This window comes from Cheilinus undulatus, linkage group 10 (genome assembly GCF_018320785.1).
Source record: "Cheilinus undulatus linkage group 10, ASM1832078v1, whole genome shotgun sequence".
Classification (NCBI taxonomy): Eukaryota; Metazoa; Chordata; class Actinopteri; order Labriformes; family Labridae; genus Cheilinus; species Cheilinus undulatus.
The window spans coordinates 8,619,522-8,641,215 of NC_054874.1; the positions used below are offsets into that span (position 1 = coordinate 8,619,522).

Below are 21,694 nucleotides of genomic sequence, written 5' to 3' on the forward strand. Positions count from 1 at the left end.
ATAGTTAAAAGGTAACCAGATAAACTGAAGGTGCAACATCTGCTATAACTACAATATTAACTGAAACAAATCATTAGTGGATAGCAGGGGACACAGCATTTGTGTGCAACTGAAGAATGACAACTAATAACTTTGGAATAATCCAATGTCTACTGAACAATCACTGGCATGTTTTCTTTTTCTGTTTCCATTCTGTTTCCAAACTGTGTTCAAGTGGCATTGGATCATTTACACGATATTATCATATGCACATTTTTAACACGATATTGAAATTTTATTTTTTAATATCACGATTATCGTCAATACCGGTATATTGCAACAGCCCTATTTCACAGTTACGCTCTAAAGAAGTTAGTAGCACACCAAAACCTCTGCACAGACATGAAGGAAGCATCAGGATTTTGCTTGATTGGTGCCGAAGACATTTTACTTTCTGCCTGCGGCGTGCCGCTTTGCGCTGCCCTCTGTCACAGCCTCTATCCTTGCTAATCCTTTAATTCACCAGTCAGCAGGTATGTTTTAGTGAGTCTTTCTTGCATTTTTTTAAAGATGCATATGCTAACTTTATGGTCTGTTACAGACGGATGGAGATCAGAGGACAGACAGCGATGTCTCCTGGTCCCTTAAAGTTTCCTTAATCCCGACCGGCTGACTTGACAGCCTCACAGCCCTGCACAAACACAGACAACCACAAAGAAGCTTAAAAAAGCCAAAACACTCCGGGCTGTCCAGAGATTGCCCCTGTTATTTTCTATAATCAACACCACACCTGCAGCTGCCAGACGTGCATTGATGTGTTGTGTTGGCTGCACAACACTGCTCTGTTCCTGTTTTATCCATCTCGGCTGCTGTAGTAGCAGCTCTGTTTGAGAGCACAGAAAAAGAAATATCAAACTTTTGTTCAAGATGTAGAATAAATAGTGGTGAATTACCACTGTTCCTATCATTTTTCCAATTACCCAGTGAGGTGGGGAGGCAAGACTCAAGCAGGCTTTCAGCTCTCGTATCAAGCACCAGACCCAGCAGTGACTGGAAAGGAATTTGATGCTGACATGCTGCTGTTGGTTGTACTAGGAACAGCAATTGAGGCTTAATATAAATCATGACGAGACGGTCTGGTGTAGGTGTGTTTTGGGCTTAAGGAAAAATTAGAAATTACAGAGATCAGAATCAGACACTTTTTCCGGTGTATTAATGATAATTCAGAGGAAATATTTGACTTTTGGTAGGCCCAATACTAGTGTTCTTGTACTCGAGAATGGTCTTGGGACCATTCTTCAAGACCACATTTTTAATGTCTTGGTCTTGTCTCAAACTCGGGTGCATTTTTACTCGGCCTTGTCATGGTCTTGGACTGGACGGACTCGGGATTTTCCACCAACACCGGTTGAGACCAACACTGATCTGCTATTCTTCGACTTCATCAATGTGATAATAAGTAGAAGCACTTGCTAAAACAACAAATAGCTACACCTGCAAAAACTTGGACATCAGTCCATCTTATTTCTAGTCAAAAATACCTCTGAAAACTTATTTTAGGCCTTATTCGCCTGAAAAATCTAGATAAGCATCTTATTTTCTCATATTTAAAATAATTCTGGACATGTCAAATACATACAATGATTTACTTTTTATAAGAAGTTAGTTGAAAAAATTTGTTAGGATTTGAGATTTTTGAAAGTTGTGCATTGACAGAGTTTCAGCTTTTTTTTATCCATCAAATTTATTAAAAAGAAAACTAAAATTAAAGAGAGAATGCTCTCTAACTGTTCAACCTTGTCATGGGTTTTTAAAATGGATTTTTATGGTCTTGGTCTTGTCTTGGTCTTGACACAGTCTCGACCCCCAAAAAGTCTTGGTCTTTTCTTGGTCTCGGTGCACTCTGGTCTCAGGCAAGTCTAGGTCTCAGATAGTGTGGCCTTGAGTACAACACAACCCTATACATTATATTAGGAAAAATCATATTTATTTTTGATACGACAATTGTAATGCATTATCATAGTATATATAACATTACGTAGCCCACATTAACAATACTGTCACGATAAAGCCACTATACAATTACTGCTATATTTTAAGATAATCCAAATCCTGCATCACAGTGACTAATGAACAGAGAAATACAAAATGCTTCTAAAAAACAGAATTATTGCATTCATTCACTTCAATCTGGAGTCATGACAGTGAGTCAAATTTCCAAGGAAATCTGTTTAGAGAGCTGTATTTCATTTTAATAGAAATATCCATATTTGGCACCAACAATTTGCTAATATCACACAAGACATTTAACAATATACAAACTGAAATATCTGTATTCTGTACTATCCCTACTATCAAACCAAGTAAGAGTAGAGACGTTTCTCCTGAAGCCAAACTAAAACGGAAGTTACCTCCATCATGGGCTCACCAGCTCTCTGCCTACGCCACAGTCTACGAACCCCATATCCACTCTCTCCCCTGTGCGCTCAGTTTGCTCACAGTGATGAATGACCCCACAGCGTAATAATAGTCCAACTTGAACTGAGGGCTGATCCTAAGGAGCTGTTGTGGATGGGCAAAGGCCCATTGTTCAACTTGCATCCCCGCAGCTGTAGGAGACACAGAGAGCACTGTACCATGGGCTGGTACTGGCCTACATTAGGCTGTGTCCCTTGACAATGGGGAGGAGGGGAAACTCATCTAGACCTCGCACTGGGAGCTGCTTCCTCAATCATTCGGTCGCCTCAAAAAAAGAAACACAGACAGATAATTTTCATACCAGTTTTATGACGCCCATGGCCTACTGACAGCTTTGAAATGTGTGACATCTAAAACCCATTGACATTTTGTGACTACATAACAAGTAGCTGTGAAATGAAAAGCCTTTGTATGAACTGAGGGCTGAACTGCTCTTGGTTCCTGTCAGAGCACAATGTGAATAAAAAATGTGCAAATCATCAGTGGAAAACCTGTAGCCCTAGGCTAGTGTTTGACAGCAGAGAAGATTAAAAAGGGCAATGGAACACCAAAAAACGGCTGTAGACTTTACAACAGGAAATGTGTAAGCACGTTGTATATTGCTGACATAGGTCTGTGGTCGTATATGTTGTTTTGTAGACATGAAGTTCCTAAAAAAAGGAAACAGTGAGTGTAGATTAGACTTCTCAAAACATAACAGAAACAAGTTAAAATTCAACCAGCAAGTCTTTTTTTAACTGGTTTATAGTTTTAAAGCACTCATTCACAGAGGTTCTGGTTTGGGTTTTGATCACGTTATTCCACCTTCTCTAGCTCAGACTTTGTCCCCTGAGCTTCCTTCTTCTAGCTTAGTGAGTCTTTGAGCAAATGACAAAAGTGGAGAGGGTTCCTCTAACTGAGACACTTTGTGTTTTAAGACAGGGAGAAGTGAACACATGCCGAGCTGCAGCCTAGTCACACTTTAATCTATAATTAAAGAGAATTTAAAGTAGTGTAGCCATAAATGGAGTATGGTTTTTCCAGCCAAGTGCACATACTCTCTGTACTCTGTTTTAGCGTGCATGTGCGCGACAAATCACCAGATTCAGCTATTCAGATGCTTAATTTAGCTGCTTTTTCTTTCTTTTTTAGTATTGTACGGGTTGTAACTTAACTGCAAACGCGCTACAATGGCTTTCATCCCCTGGCAGAGAGCCACACACTAACAACAGAAAGGCATTAACAGTACATCCTAATGCTGACAGGCTTTAAAAAATTCTCCATCTCAGCTTCAGCCCTACTGATGACATTATCTTTAATAATGTACCAAGCTACACTGGCTGTAATTGCTTTCCAATTAATTATCCAAAGACACTGCAAAGGAGGCTAACGAGACTAATGACAAAAATCAATGTGGCTCTTTCCTTCTTTTACTCACAGGGGCACGGTTGATTTGGGTTTCCTCGGCGAGCGTTTCCTCCCACTGAACTGTGACCACTTTTAAGAGACTTATTTTTCTCCCAGTGACTGAGCATTGCCGCCTGCCTGCCTGTCTGCCTGTCTGCCTGCCTGCCTGGTTGGCTGGGAGTTCACCATGGAGATAATAATTGCAGGCTGATGCTGATGCTTAACTGAGGTGATCATACAAGCCTGTGCGTTGGGCGGGGGCATGTTCGTTTGCCTTCCAGCACTCGTTAAATCCTCTCAGGGACCTTGCGGTTCCTCCTCTCGGTGTCAGCGAGTACCCTATCATTTCAGGTGACAATAGAAAACTGGGATGACGAAACATCACAGTCGTTTCTCTTTCTCCCTGTGTGCTCAGACACAGAGATTGAGACAGACAGAGACCTAAAAAAAAGAGGAGAGAAAACATCACCCCCCCCCACACACACACACACACACACCCACACCCACACACATCTCAGCATTCCCTTCACATCTTACTGCGATGCTCTCTGGGTAATGCTAGAGCTGGAGCATGGCACAGAGATTCTCTGGATGAGCCTTTATACATATATGGATGATGAGGATGCATTCTGAGTGCCGCGAGCCTGGCGAGGATACGTGGGGTCAGGAAAAAGGGAGGAGCAACGTGAGGAGAATTCAAAATAAATGAAGCAACCTGAATTATTTAGAAGTACAAACTGAGAATTCAACCAAGCTTTTAAAGGGAAGTGGAAAATTGCCACAAAAAGCCATCCGTGGTCCCCTTGTATCCTAGCAAATCCGCCCACTCCAGTGTTAACCACCGCAGGAAGCCCAATAGAGCCTGTCCATTAGGTGGAGGAGGAGATGGAGAGGTGCAAAGAGGCTACAGGTCCATACCCCACCTCCTGGTTTCACTCTAGTTTCTCAGGTTTGAGTCACGCAGGGCTTTCCATACTCCCCCACTTTATTTCATCAGCCCGCTAACCCCACAGCCAGCCGTTTATTCCTTCACACCCCCTCCCTCCCTCCCTCCTCACACTAAATATATTTATTATCCTGCTGTGTGTTGCAGATGAGCTCCTTTGGCTGGGTTTCCATTACTGGGCAGAATGCAGGAGGAGACCAGACGGAGAGAGAGGAAGGAAGAGAAAGAAATCAGAGTAAGCAATTCTGTTCGCCAGCCTGTTTGCGATACAAGACTAATGGCGGCAAAACTGAGCACAGCTCCCAATCAATACGCATCTCTCCTAATCAAAAAGAGGCTGATAAATCAAACGGCCCTGCATGCTTTGTGTGGTCCGTGGCCTTCAGATGTACTCTTACTCTAATTACTCACCCAAAAAGTGACAAGTCTGTTCAAAGACTCTTGTATCTCATCAGTTAATAAAAGCCCCTAATATGTTCCCAACAGGTGCTACCGGCTGCTCACAGACGTGAGGAGGATATAGAAGCAAGACTGACCTGAATGCAAAACAGGAAACACATTTGGAACATTCAGAGGCAGAGAAGATGATGCAGCAAAACATGAATACAGTAGGTCTGCAGGATAAGAGAAGGCTATGTGCAATATCACTGTTCCATAATGCAATAACAATAGGAATGCAATAAATAAACAAAAAATACAGAGGTCATTTCAGCTGTAACTCACAGTTCCTATCTGCTTCTCTATCATCATGTTTCACAAGTCACCCGTGTCTGCATGCTACATGTCACTACTGAATGCAGAGTAAGTCCTAAGAACAGTTTTTTTTCCTACACTTAATTGGCAATAACTAATCTGAGGGTAGCTTATGGTCAGTTTTAGCTTTATCTGACTGCATCAAAATAGTGTGAAAGCATGGGAATTAGGAATGCAATTGGCCGGCTTATCAGTAAAATTCTGATGTTTTTGTTGTCGGCACCAGAATCGCAAGTCTCCAAAACTAATTAACTTTTTAAAAAAAATAATTTCAGGCCCACAATCCCTGTCAAACACACTAAACTGTAACACAACCGCCCGCCACTAGTAGATTTTGCTAACATCTAACCAAAGCAGCGAGTGATGATATTCAGTTCAAGAACGTGGACGTTAATCTGCAAAGAGGATCGAAGCACTGTGGTGTTAGCATTGCTAATGTTAGCCAAATTCCTAGTGATGCACGATAACTATTTTTCTGAACCGATACGGATAACCGATAGTTTCCTACTCCTGATGGCCGATAACCGATAATAACCGATATATTTTTTTCAATTGTTGATTTAACAAAAGAAGTTTATTTGATGTGTTTATGCACAGCTGGGGGTAAGAAGGGGTTAATATGTAGTGAGCAAAAATATTTATAACTCATTTTAACTAATATCACACATGTTTTTCAAAAAACAAAGAACCATTCTGACTTTATAACTGTTATTATAGTTCACTTTTCTTAGTTAAACATTTGTGTACCAAGTACAACATACACAAACGACTGACATAGGTTTCTCCCATAAAACCAAATGATAACAGGCTGTTATGCTGAACAAATGGAGATAATTGGGGGTCTGTTTTTTTTTTTTTTTGCTTAAGCCAGAATTAAAGCAAGCTGATGTTTGACATAAAGATTAAAAATATGCACTGACACAAGCCCCATCAGAGATAGGTTAAGAATGTAAAGTCCACCGTGGTCTGTGGTTAAATTTCTGTTCATAATATCGATTAGACTGAATGAAACCACATCAAACAGAGCAGGCAGGTATACGTCTATGAAAGTAGCGATTGATCAGGAGACTGTCAGACTGATTTTGTTATAATGTTGCGCCTTTTGGCTCTGGCAAGCTTTCTGCAGTTTTCAATTCCTGCTAATGCCCACGGCTGAGGCTAGTGGCTGCTGCCGCTTCATTGTAGCGTTGTTAGGATGATGACTCTTAAGTGACTTATAAGATCCGTCGACGACTTCTTTCTACTCTTTGCGACCTTTGCAAGGCAAATTCTACACACACGGTCGTGTTATCCTCCCCGTCAATGCTGAATAACGGCAACGTGTTGTTAGCATTTTAGCACAGGGGCTGCTACTTTCTCTTCTTCTTTGGTGCTTTAATAGCAGGTCGTGTACTGCGGTGCCACCTGCTGTTTCGGAATGTGTAGTCTCCTGAGAAAGAAAACAAACGCCAGCACTGCCGTGCTGACAAAAATATATATGTTATCGGGGCTCGTCGTAATGATATCGGACTGATTAGAATGACGTAATAATTTCCTGTTATCGGCCCGATAGTTATTGTGCACCCTACAAATTCCACAAACCTACTAAGTTGGTTTACAGAATGGGAAATTATAGGCCTAGAAACATCATTACCTACGCTCAGTGAGAAAACTATGCTTTAATATGACAAAATGTTTTATCTTACTTCTGCAATTGGCATCTGTCTGTCTGTCTTGATTTGTACACCACACCGTTGCTCCAATTGTCCTTGATATCTCATGGAAGACTTTTTGGGTGTACTGGTTTGAAACTAGTGCCACAAAAAAAATCATTAATATGTACAGATTTTCAATAAAATCCAATTTGTTGCACCTTTTGCTTCAGTTTGCCCCCTTCTCAGTCCATATAACACATTCACTCAGCCCTCCACCATGCCAAAGAGGAGACAATCTTCACTCTCAAACACACAACCACATGCTACAAGACGGAAGCTACAACGGGCTCATGAGTCTACTGAAGCTACAGGTAAGCTTCTTCATTATTGTTCCTGCCACGACCCTGCATGCACCGGCCACTACTAAAGCTCGCACAAAGTTTGTTGAAACATCACATCAAAACAAAGGTCAACTTAGCTGCAATATAGCATTACTTCCTGCTTTTGCAAGCCCTACATGACTCAGATGTTTTGTGTTTGCATGTTTTAATGATAAACTGAACATTTCATACTTCATATATGCAGTAATATCAAGTTGTGGATGTCAGCACTGGCCTGTGACTCACTTTTAGAGTGTGCCATATTAACTGGTGTTGAATTAACTGGTGACAGTGGGGGCAGGTATTCAGGAGGCGTGGCTTTTGTTCTTATCAATTGTGATAGCTGGCGAAGGCTTACAGAGGGACAATGATAAAGGCATGAAGATTTGTGCAGTCCTAGAATCAAGGCTGTCAAAATGTATGATAGTTCCCAATATCACTCATTTCTAAATTATATATTCCCTTTAATTTTAATGCATGATAGTAGTGCAACATGATTTTGCAATAATAAAGTGCGACTGGGATTACACAGAGCATAACAAAGTATTTAGACCCCGGAAGATTGTTGGCCCCCACATGTTGCCAACATGCATTTATTTGAGAAATTTAGGAAGTTAGTAGGAGTGTGTTTGCATTTTTTTCCAGAACTGAAACCATATTAAGTGCCTGGGAATTCTTTTTTTTTTGTTGCTGCAGTATCCCAACAGCTATCAATGTCATTTGATTTTTAATATTAAAGTTAAAAATTCTGCTGTCATGACAACAGTAATGAGCCTTCTCAGCAGCCTGTTTATGAACACAAATGAAAAAAGTGTCAGGTTCTTTTGAGATCACTGGTTTGGATGCTGGAAATTAAACTAATTAATCAAAGAGATGCATAAAAATCCTGTTTTAGCTAACAAAACATTAGCTTCCCAAAGGAAAACTGATACCAGAGAGCGTCTTTAAAGCATCTGGCGTGATTAAAAACTATGTTTGCACAAATCACCTTAAAGTGCATTGTGTGTGCATGTCAGCATTGTCGGCCTGCATGTTCGTGTGTGCATCCTAGAGCTGTGGGTGCTCTTGGCTGACCCGAGAAACTAGTTTAAAGAACCCCGGTGCTTCTAAACACACCTGACATGCAACCCTTCACATATAACTACATCTCCTGCCAGGTGAGGGCTTGCTTACTGGTGCCTGGGTCACAGTCAAGTGGAGACACATCTGACACCGGCAGACCTCAGTGCATCATTCACCCTGCAGCGGGGTGGATAGACTAAAGAGAAATGGAGAGGAGGGCATAGAGGTGAGGGGGAAGCCTGACTGAAATGGGGGAGCACCCGAGTAGCACTGCACCCAGAGCAGAGGCAGAAAACGTTTGACTGTTCAGGCCTCAGAACATAACTGGATTAGCATGATAGAGAGAAAGACAGAAAACCCCCTCACACTCAGAATAAAATCCCCCTCAAAGGTGCACTTCAAAGCTATATCAGGCCACTAGAAAAACACACAAAGCTTCAAAGGTGGATGTTCTATGTTATGGAAATGAATTGTGTAATGCCATGACATCTCTGTAGTGACTATGAATTGAAATCTAAACCCCAGCAAAAACCTTTTTCTGGAATGTATTGTAGTGTTTCAAATGCTGCCGAGCCAAACGCGCACAACTCACTAAGCTGTCAACAACTTATGTCTGAGTAGCGTCAAGAGGCTGCTTTAAAGTGAAGCCTAATTCAAGGCATATGAAGCCAAATAAACCAACCTAGACATCTTACACGTTATACAGGGTGAATAAATTCCAACCATAAAACGGTCCATCTAGCATTATATTTTACAAGCACCGTTGTTTTTAAGGGAGCTGCCACCAACTAGCATTAATATAAATCATTACAATAAACAATTACTCTGCCAATTATTCTCTTGCAGTTTTAATTCGGGCTGCAGTTTTAAATCTAGTTTGAGTCTTGGCCTTTAGATTAAAATACCTTTCAGTTCTAGTTACATTTTAATCCAGTTGTAGTCAAATAAGTCCTTCTGTCTTTCCTTTTAGCCACAAAGTAGAAATGAGTGTCCGTAATACAGTTGGCTCACACTATGCACTTCTGAAAGTTTTAGGCTCGGCTCTGTGTTAATAGCACTTGGTAATATGGTGCTTTATGTTGGTGAAGACAGCGTAATCGATGATGATGTTAAGTGGTCCCACATTGATGGCTTGCTGTTTCATTGCTGAGGTTTATAGGATTAGGAAAACAAAAAAATGCTTCTGTGCACCATGTGCACTGCCTCAAGCACTGCATGGCAGCATCTGTGCCCGATCAGACTTGCAACCCCTCCTGATGATGTTTCCTCCTGTCTAGATCATTGCTTGTGTTCAACTTACTCTCAGATGTACATTGCTGTGGACAAAAGTCAGGTCAACAGATATTGGTTTTTCACGGCCCATACCAATTTATAAGTTCATGAAACCGATAACCTATATTTGGAACGATACACATTTATAATGACGTGCAAATCTACTTAAAGGGATATTTCAACGTTTTGGCAAATTCGCCCATTGCCATAATCCCTAAAGTCTTAGAAATAGGTTCGTTACATTTAGTTGTCGGTGCAAGCTGTTTTTTTTGATTGGCAGGTCTGAGATGGGAGCTGCTCTGCCAACACAATGGAGTCTTATGGTAATTCCAGCTTTCCCTCATCAAACTCATCAAATACGCAATCCAACAACTCCAAAATGCTCTGGTGGACAAGTTGTGACCTGCACATTCACCATGCTATGAAATAATAATGTATAATTATGTTACATTATGACACATGAAGCAAATACTCGAAACTACTTTCTTGAGTAAACCACTTTTACCGCTTTTGAAATCACTCCGCCCAGCAGCCGTGTAAACGGTGTAGTTCCGGCTTTGCATTTTCCTGTTAAACAACTTCGTCTTGTAATGTTCTGTTATTATTTCAGATCATTTCAGTGATCTGGATCACTCCCAAAATCTAATCAGTTCTTCCTTATACCATTTCTGACATTTCCTGAAAACTTCATCAACACCCATCCATAACCTTTTGAGTTATGCTGCTAACAAACTAACAAACCCTGCCAATCACATAACCTCCATTGCGGAGGTAAATATCTTTTCTCCAAAGAATGTCTTTTTTCTGTCTGTTTATGCCCTTTTCATTCTTTTTTATGCTTCCCACTGTTTAATTTCTACTTCTCGTCTCTGGCATAATTGTTCAAAAGCTTTTTAATTTTTTTTTTTTTTTTTTTTGATTGTGGAAATACTTCTTGACATTTTTAAACCCCCAATGTCAAGAACAACAAGCTTTCCTGTAATTAAATGAGCTCTATAAATAGTCACTTGCTTGCTCGTATGCATAGTAGAGACATATCACAGATTTTGAAGGTCCAGCAGTCCAGCACTGACATTTAAGTCTCATTTTAGTGTCCTCAATTATAACTAAACTTACTTTTTGCCAGAGTTTTAATCACTAAATAACTATTACTTCTGGCTAGTATTAGCCTTCATCGTGGAAAAAAAAAGGTAGTCAACAGACATTTTTTGTCATAGTTTTAGTTGATGAAATAAACACTGTTCTCTTTTATTAATCATTATGAAATAGACAGCAGTTTTGATTCCATAATGACAACAAAAACAAAGGAAATCCAGGGAGTTGAGAGGCCAGTTGGAACTAGAGAATGTCCGGTGTTTTTGCCTAGTAAAGGATTTTAAAGATAAGCTGATTATCAAGGAACTTGTTCATTTAGTCAACTAAATGGATGATTGTTTCAACACCATGTTCTACTATTACATAACCCAAACATAAAGCAGTGCCGCGGGTGTCAGTGGGACAACATCCTGCCATTGTACACAGGATAAGAGCACCTGTGGAGTCTCCAACTGTGCGCAGGGCTCGTCAACTTTGCTACAGCTCGGGCGTACTTCAGTGCAGAGTAGGAGGAGGGTTTTTAAAAGTACTACAACACAAAAATCATAAGCTTCACACGTGTGATTTCATCGAGCCACAGAGTAGGAGGAGGACTAAAAAAAGATAGTGCGAGGTGCTGCCTGGGTGATTGTGTTTTCATGGGTCGCTGCTGTTCTCCATGCAGTCAAGGCAGGGGCTCCCACCATGAATACTATCACATTTCCGCCAGGCTCCACCTCTAACAGATCAGACTGCTGCCTTCAAGGGCTTGAACGAACATCAAAGGGAAGTGTGTGATTTTGCATTCCTGTCAGAGCATTACAACCACTGGAGCTCCCCCCTCCCAGTGAAAAGCCTCGGCCTCAATCGTTCCCATAGCCATATTTAATGGTTTCCCAAAGACACACTCAGGATTTAGTGGCACAGGGCAGGATAGCGGGAGAGTCAAGTGAGACACGTGGAGGCTCCTCTGCGCCTTCTGGCATGAGCAGGCAATCCCCCTTTCGCTCTGTATCGCTCCCTTCCTTCATGATGCGCATGTACCTCCCGTGGGCAAGGGGAGGATGGTGTGAATCAGGAGGCAGGGAGCCAGAGCCTGAGATAACGGAACTGTGTGCATTACTGACAGTGTGGCTGGCTGCTTCACACAAAATATTATTTACAGCTCACACTGAAGAGAAATTACAGCAGCAATCCTCTCCAGAAGCAGGAAAATCAGCTGACCTGGCAACACTTAGAGGGAGGCCAGGAGGAGGGTCAGGCACTATAATTATTATATTGCTTCCCCTTATTCACTGTCAGTATCTATACTGCTCACAGAGCCTTTGGGGGATTCAATCCAGCGGTGACAACAGGTTCCTGGTGCATAAGAGGATGATAAAGGAGCAGTAAAGGCGATTTAGCATTTATAAACCTGGCCTTGCAGAGAGTTACTCCACTCTCAACTAGCCGGCCCATGACTGATTAGCGTATGAGGAAGGCAATGAAACCAATGGAGGAACTTTAAAAGGGTACACATTAAATTGACCAATCGAGAAATATGATGTCAAAGCAGTTCATGCTGGCAGAATACCCACTTTTTCTTTGTACTGACATAATCCAGTGGCTGCATTTAAGTGACACAAAAGCACAGAAAGATTATCATTGTCAAATATTGTGCATCCTCAGGAGGGTTGCATAGCCTTTTATACTGATTGTTTTCTCAATAAGGTCGTCAATGAGGAAGAAAACACTGGTGGCTTCACAAGATGCTCAAAAATATAGTCAAGTCCAAAGATATACTGTTTAAAAGAAATTAAATTCATCATACTTAGGGATGATTCCTTTATAATGCCTTTGTTCCACGTGCCTTGAAAACCACAAACTCACGTGAGGCAGTGAAGTGAACAAGAAAAAGGAAGTTGAGGAAGTAAAGATGGCAACGGCCACAAAGCTATGGAGGACCAAACCTGTCAAAATTAAAAATAAATAAACAAAATTAGGTCCAGATAAATGTCAGGAAACTTGATTTGTGGCCAGATATCAATGTCCACAGACTGGGAAACAGTTCGGATCTCTGTCGCGTCCGAATATTTCCAATTTAAGCAGATATTAGTTCGTTTTCCTCCCGTTTTCCCTGCTCCTCACAGAGCACACTTCCAGTATTTCATGCAAAGTAGATCTCTGCACTCACATGCCGATCAACCAATAGGCGAACACTTCAACCCAACCCATGTTGGCAGGGTTGGTCCTCATACAAAACAGGCTAAATGGGTCGAAAGTGTGGCTTGATTTCTCAAGACAATTCCTGTCGAACAGTGATTTCATGGCTTATATTTTTTCCTAGATTTCATTTTATTTGTTTATATGTCCAGTGATCTAGGATCTAGAGACTAGACTTTTATTTATTTTAAGGTTTTATCTTTTGAAGAAAATGAGGAGCAGCATTGTATTATATTTCAAATTCAGAGACTGAAGATCCAAAGTTTATTTTAGCAGTTTATTTCAACTGAGACATTTCCAACAAAAAGAGAACTTAGCATGTTTTCCTCCCAAACACTTAGGCTAATGTTTAACACCTTTAGTTATCAAAACTGTTTCTTAAAGCCAGTAATTACAGTGTGTTTGTCACTGACTCTCACTGAAGGTGGCATGCATCTTGTTCTGTGTTAAGAGGAAGAGACCTATTTAAATTTGAGTTAACAATGAAAACATCATGCAAGCCCCTCAAATATGTAGGCAAAATACTTCAATCGCCCCCTAGTGGTAGTTGTAGTTTAGGTAATTGGGACTGATCTCACTGCTAAAGGCAAAACATTATTTGTATTTCTGAGAAACAAACAAAAACAATACACAAAAAGATGTTAAGTTAACAAAAATATTTATTTAATTTTAGTTTTTGTCAAGTCCGGCCCCTTCCAAGAAAAAGGCTGGAACTTGTACAAATGTAGTTGATGACAACTGCTACATAGTTGACTTTTTTCGGAAAAGAAAATACACAGGAAAGAATTGATAAGGGAATTGATAAAGAATTTAATCGAAAAGAATAATCAATAATGGCAATAATCTAAATCAATAAAATCAGATTAATTTCCACCCCCACCCATGAGAGCTGCACAGTCTTTTACATTGATTTTTTTCTCTATAAAGTCATCAATGAGAGAAAAACCAGTTTGGTGGCCTCACAAGATCCTCGAAAATACAGTCAAGTCCAAATTTATACTGTTTGAAAGAAGTTAAATCCGTCCTACTGTCACTTAAGAAACTAGAAAACTGGAGCAAGTGATATATTTAGCCTGGTTAAATGGCTGCAACAGTTAATCAACTGACGAGTTTGCTCCTTATTGATTTGCTGTCCATCTATATAAATCGACTAACGTTAACCACACAGGTTACAGGGGAAGGCATATTGTTTGATGCATGTCCGTGCACGTAAAACGAGCTCATACTTTCAGCCTTTGGGGACCTTAGAGAGAAGCAGCCCAGGTCCCTGGAGACAGGTTGATGATGCGCTCTTAATTTAGCATCAGTTTCAAGGCTGCTTTACATCACATAAAGCTGAGACGCTGTTGCCACTGTGTTTTAGATGATACGGTTACACTGGAGGTAAATCTCCCTTATAAAAGAGTTCAAACGTGTGACCTGAAAGTGTGTTATAACGTCTCCTGAGTTGAGCTAACATCAGCATACATCTGTCGTGACTTCCTGGCTGTTTCAGGAACTTAACTAGCAGTTAAGCTAACAGGCTGACTAACGAAGTGAGACAACAGCTGCTTCGTGTTATGAGGCAGTGTGAAGTAACAGTTTGTTTTATGCTCTGTACTTTCTCATGAATTTTACAGGGAAGAAAGGGGGGAGGGAAATGACTGGAAATACCAGCTTACATTCTTCCAGGGAAGAATCCCAGCAGTTAATAAAACGCTAGCAGGGGCAGCAGAATGTAAGAAGCTAACAATGTTTATGTGTGAGTAGTGTAGTGTTGTATTGATGCCAGGGCACACATACCAGTCGGTTCAGTCCTCTCCGTAGCATCTTCTTCTTTATCTTCTGTGATTTCGTGATACTGGTGAACTCTTCTGCTTCAACAGACGCCTCCGGGCTCTGCTTCTCCGGGGAATAACTTTACATGTATGTTAGTTAACCTGCTAGCTCCTTAGCTATCTATTCTCTACTCTACCGTTAGTTCTAGCTATATGAAATGCCGCAGCGACGCTACATCGTTTCCATTTTGTTTGATTTCGGTATCTTCGCACCATTCGCATTCTCACCCCCCTTGAATATTTTCCGCGTTGCGGTGTACTAGTCGCGCTTCCCTCTGCTCAAGACTGAAACAGTCCCTGACATTTCGCTCTGTGCCCTGTTGCTTACACTGGTACAAATCATTTGTCGCGCTCAAGTCTACCTCCAAGCTGACTCGGAAACTGCCACAGACACGCTAAGAACTTCTCTCCTCTTGTGTAATCCCCTCTCACAGGTCGCCTAACCTCCCTGTCAAACAATTTTTACTCCAGCAGCAGAAGCAACCCGCAGCAACCCACAAACGTTCCCACGTTCACAAGCTCCACCCGGCGAAGGTGCGGCGACTTTCGCTCCCACACGGCATTCTGGGTAATGTGGTCTGAATTCGAGCCAGTGTCTTCCTTATTTCCTTGCATGTTCTGTGAAGGAGATTAGCCTGAGAGGTGGCAGTTTGATTCCACTTCAAGCATCACTGAGCAGTGAGTAGAAGCCTCATATGAATACATTCTGTGGATTGACGATGATGCAGAAGGGATTTTCTACAGTGACAGCTCATCCCTTATAATAGAATGATGGATAATAAGCTTTAGGTGGATATTATACCAATATCTCAGCATAGCCCTACATATATTGCTGTTATTGAAAAAAATACAACAGCCTATTCTTTTGAGTTTTACTTTTTAGATTGAATCAACATTTTAACATGATATATGAGGCATTTTTCTGCTATATTAATTCCTCAACATCATTATTACTATTAGTGCTATTACTATGAAATAAGAAAAAAGTATTCTGCCTCCAAAAACCTTCCACATTGCATTATCATATTATCACATGCGCATACATTGCTGTGAAAAAGTTTTTCCTCCTCCCTTATTTCTTCTTCTTTTGCATATTTGCCACTATTAAATGTTTCAGATCATCAAACATATTTTGATATAAGAGAAAGATATCTTGAGTAAATACAAAATGCAGGTTTTTTTTTAAATGATGATGATGAAAAAGTCATTGCCCCCTAAATCTAATACCTGGTTGTTCCACCCTTGGTGGCAACATCTGCAAGCAAGTGTTTGCATTAACTGGCAATGAAGTCTTTCATATCACTGCAGAGGAAATTTTGGCACACTGCTCTTTGCAGAAGAGTTTCAATTCAGCCACAGTCTGTTAAAGGTCATGCCGCAGCATCTTAATCAGATTTGAGTCTGGACTTTGACCTGAAGGTCCTGAAGCAGCAAAGAAGCCACAGACCACCACACCACCACACCATGTTTGACTGTTAGTATGATGTTCTTTTAGGCCAGATGTAACGGGACACACACCTTCCAAATAGTTTAACTCTTGTCTTGTCAGTCCACAGAATATTTTCACTGAAATTCTGGGGATCATCATGATGTTTTAGTCAAACGTTTTGTCCTTTGAACTCTCCCATGGATGCCCTTGCTGCCCAGTCTCTTTCTCATTGTTGAATTGTGAACTCTGACCTTGGCTGAGTCAAGTGACACCTTTGACAAACATATCTCGATCAGCATCTCTGCTTAAAGTGTCATCAGTTATAATGTGCACATGTGCTGAAAATTTGTGCAAGTGTGTCACAAATTAAAGCTAAGATACGCACGAGAAGCTAAAACCTGTAAAATAAGGAAGTGAAGATACCATCTGACTGTCCCCACGATCTGAAGAACAAACTATGACTGAAGTCTTGGTAAGGGTCAGTGACTTTAATTGCATGCATTCTTAAGAACTTGTTGCAAAAATACACAAAAAAATTAGCTCAATTTATGCAAATGGTTCTGCCTCCTGACACTAAAACAACATAAGATTCCTTATTTCAACCTTTTAGAGTCTTAAATAGTAGAAAGAAACTTTGAAGAAAATTCTTGTGTTTAAACTTGTAAACCTTATATTGAAAACTTTCAGTCTGAAACAACAAACAGATATTCAAGTGCATGTAGGCTGAAATTTGAAATCTGACACTCTCTCTTACCCACATCTTATATGTATTGGTGTGTCTCCTAGTTGTTATTTGCATGTGGCACCATGTTTGCATGTCAGGCTCAGGAACTTCCTTGTTGGTAAGGCATGCAATCAATGTAAGACTGAGCAGAGTAAAGCAGGAAGTGTAACCAGAGTGGAATTACATATGAGTATTGCACAGATATATCTTTATACAGATATGAGTGTAACTCTCAGATATCACCCCTGCCGTCAAGGACACCGGCTGAGTCTTATCTGAGGTTACTGTGACTTTGTATATGGATGTTTGGATTAGTGCTCCAAACAGCAAAACCTTTGATGATTATGTGAACATGTGTCAACCTTAATGATAAACCAGCAGTCTTTTTACAAGATTGATCTTTTACAGAAAAGCACCCACAACATCAGCTACACATACATGGTTTGTTAAGATAATTAAGAAAAAAACACATGTAAAAAGTCTTTTAATGCTAATAATTTTAGCAGTGCGCTTGTGTTGTGCAGAGAAAGCATGCAGAGTTGTCTCCCTGCTGACAAGCAACAACAGTGACCAAATACCGGAGTAAATGTTTGCCTAGCAACTTCCACTTTGAATAAATAAATAAACATCTGCAAGACAAGTCAGAGCATTGGCAAAAGATGCTGTGCATAAAGTCACCTTTTACAGTTCAGATCTGATTAAGTCACTATGGAAATTAATGTATGCTAAGTGCCTGCAAACTGCTCAGAATTTGTCCTTACAACCTGCTGATTAATGATGGAGGTTGCATAATAAGAAAGCACAAGTCATCTCACTGCTGCCAACAGATACACAGCTGTAAGCTGGACTCTATCGCCACCATGTGGCCAAATGAAGAATTGGTTCATTTTATTCTACTACAGTGATTAATGACTCTAGTTTCTGATGGTTTACAGGACAGTCATTGGACTTAGCTGGAGCGAGGAGGACAGGATTTAAAAACAGGGTGAGAATATATTTAGAAAAATCATCACCATTGAGACACATAGCAAATAAACTGTAAGCTCATCACCATCGCCTTAGCTGAAACTCAGTTTCTGGAGCTTTGTTACATGATCTTCCCCTTCTATATTGCAGGTATTAATAGAACTAGAAAGGCTTTAGGCTCACAGTTTGCTCTGTCTGTGTTGGGCACAACCATGAGCCTCCTCAGAAAACCTAACGGGGTGCTGTGATGTAAGAATCATTTCACCAGCAGTAATTAAATGCTGTGAAACAACTCAGTTTATGATTCATCCTAATTTTCTGAATAATTCAGTAGAAGTGAATTTACTTTTACTGACTCAAGTCGATTAGCACATATTAGGGATGCACAATATTATTGGCATGTTATTTATTATGGTATCAGCAGACATTTGTTTAAAAAGTCAATCATCTGCAGTAGCAGATATGGAAATTTCAGCCAAAATTTTAAAATGATACATCGGCCTATATCAGCGAAAATATTGCATGCATGAATGAATATGTTTGTGGAGTTTTTGGCTGGATCATCAGACCTATATCAGGGTTTTCTTTGCTCATCCTCATTCATTACAAGTTGAGATCTGATCTAAGGACTGAAGTTTTAGGCCTGAACTACATTTATATAGCAGTATTGGCATATTGGCAAAAATTAATCTGTAAATATCAACATTTTTGATATCAGCAAAAATCCAGTATCATACATCCCTAGTGCATAAATTAATTTAAATATTGTTGCGGTTTTGTTGCCTTTGCCAATTATTTATTTCTCTGGATTATTTGAACATTTTGGCTTTAGCTTACTCTAACTGTCCTGTTGTGCACAGATTGGTATCAAAGCAAAACATCTAAATGGCAGGGATGGAGGATTAAATACAGAGATTTATGATTGAAAATGGGTACATTTTCTTTGACATAATTTACTTGCTTTTAGCCTGTGTGCATATACACTATAATTATATTAATTATACAGGAGTGGCCAAATTATATTTGGCCACATCTGTTAACTACTGAGTTCAGGTGTTTCAATCAGACCTGTTGCCACAGGTGTATAAAATCAAGCACCTAGCCATTTAGTCGCTATTTGCAAACATTTGAGATGCAAAACGGGTTGTTCTGAAGAGATTAGGGACTTCAAGTATAGCACTATGATGGATACTACCTTTGCAATAAGACAGTTCATGAAATTTCCTCCATGCTGGATATTCAACTGTCAACTTTTAGTGATATTATTAGAAAGTGGAAGCATTTAGGAACAACAGCAACTCAGCCATGAAGTGGCCACCAAAGCTGATCTGATTCCATAGCTAAAGAGCTCTACACTTCCCCCGGCATTAATGTAAGCACAAAAACTATGTGGCGGGAGCTTCATGGAATGGGTTTCCATGGCAGAGCAGCTGCATGTAAGCCTCATATCACCAGTTCCAATGCCAAACGTCAGATAGAGTGGTGTAAAGCACACCGACACTGAAATGTGAAGCAGTGGAAACGTGTTCTGTGGAGTGACAGGTCACACCTCTCTGACTGGCAGTCAGATGAGCAAGTCTGGGTTTGCCAGATACCGGGAGAACATCACCTGCCTGACTGTGAAGCTCGGTGGAGGGGGGATAATGGTATGGGGCTGTTTTTCAGGGTTTGGGCTAGGCCCCTTATCTCCAGTGAAGCTTAATCTTAATGCTTCACGATACCAAGACAGTCAGTACAATGCTATTCTTCCAACTTTGTGGCAACAGTTTGGGGAAGGCCCTTGTCTATTTCAACTTGACTGTCCACCAGATCACAAAGCAAGGACTATAAAGACATGGTTTGATGAGTTAGGTGTGGAAGCACCTGACTGACCTGCACAGAGCCCTGACCTCAATCCCATAGAGCACCTTTGGGATGAAGTGGAGCTGAGATTGCGAGCTAAGCCTTCTCGTTCAACATCGGTGCCTGGCCACATGAATGCTCTGCAGAATGAATGGGCACATGTGGAAAGCCTTACGAGAAGAATGGAGGCTGTTCTAGCTACAAAACAGGGTCCAACTCTATATTAAAGTACACGTATTTGAATACAATCTCATTACAGTCCCGGAATACCTTTGTCCATGTAGTGCAGGGGTCATCAAGTAGGTTTGCATGAGGGCCAGATTTAGTCCTGCCAGAGACTCTGGGGGGCGGACTTTCAAATAAACAAAAAACAAATATTTTGGTCTGATTAACATATTGTTATATTAGTATTTGTATTTTCTTTCAAATCCCAGAGAATGCCCCCCCCCCATCAGTTGTGATTTAGCACCAGTATTAACTAGTTTTGACACTTTTTAACACCTTTTCAATACTTGATTCAGCCATTTCTGCAAAACATTTGCCACTCTTAACCCATTAAGATCATTTTTGCCACCTTTAAACAAAGTTTGCCACAATATAACCCATTTAAGCCACTTTCCTGCCAATTATTGCACCTGTGTACCACTTTTTAACTTTTTCACTACTTTGCCAGGTTATTTTTGCTATATTTTTGCCACTTTAACTCATTTTTGATACCTTTTACCCCCTTTCGCCTCTACCCCAATTTTTGCCATTCTGTGCCACTCTTTTATCCATTTTGCCACTTTTCATCTATTTTGCCACTGCTTAACCTCTTTTCATTACTTTTTTGCACCATTTCTTCCAATTTTTAAACCATTTTTGATAGTTTTTAACCCTTTTTTTTCACTTTTACCAATTTTTTCCTCATTTTAACCTCTTTTCACAAATTTTTCCTACCAATTTTTGTCCCTTTGTGCCATTCAGCAACCCATTTTGGCACCTATTACCCATTTGTGTCACTCCCTAACCCCTTTCATCATTTTATCTGGACATTTTTGCAACATTTCTGCCAGCCTTAACCCATTTTTTAACATATATTTAAAAAATATTTACCAATATTGGCTGACAAGAGTATTTCTTTATAAACAAATGTTAAGTCATACTAGAACTATTTCAATATTAATCATTTTTGGGGTGGGTTTAACAGACAATGAAAGCCAAAAGAAACTTAAAACCACAACATCTTTTCCTCCTTTTCTGAATTTAGTGATCTTCTGGGGGCCGAACAAGAAGCTTCGGGGGGCCTGATTTGGCCCTCAGGCTGCAGGTTGATGATCAGTGATACAGCGTATTATTAACATTGCAAAACACTGACAAAGCAACTGGTTGCGGTTATGCAAGATTTGTCCACATGGGGGCGGCACAGTAACATCAATGAGATGTAACCAACTTGTTGCACAGAGGAGAAAGGTAGAGCAAGGCTGCAGGGCTGGGTAAAGCCTGTTCAAAGAATTACTGTATCAAGTACATTTCAGAAAAAAAGATATTTAATGATATTTTAAAGTGATATTTCAAAAAATACAGTATCATTATGATGATGGCTTGCAAAGTGCTGTCCAAGACAGACATGTAAGTATTTTACACATGCACACAATATCAGAGTGTCTGCAGGTGAGTCTTTCAGTTGCAAAAGATGTTGCACAAGTGCAAGAACACATTTCAATCCGTAATTACAACTTTCAAATCAACCAGAATGACTGAAAGCACT

The 21,694-nt window shown here is 40.3% G+C and overlaps 1 protein-coding gene across 1 annotated transcript in view; it reads right to left on the reverse strand.

Moving 5' to 3' along the window:
- atp11c (ATPase phospholipid transporting 11C) overlaps positions 1 to 15,485 on the reverse strand; it is an 82,502-nt gene extending 67,017 nt beyond the window's left edge. Inside the window, exon 1 of the mRNA XM_041797173.1 lies at positions 14,949 to 15,485. Within this exon, the coding sequence (XP_041653107.1) occupies positions 14,949 to 14,975 (27 nt within the window). The 5' untranslated portion in view covers positions 14,976 to 15,485. The remainder of the gene's footprint in view (positions 1 to 14,948) is intronic.
- Positions 15,486 to 21,694: the final 6,209 nt, after the last annotated feature.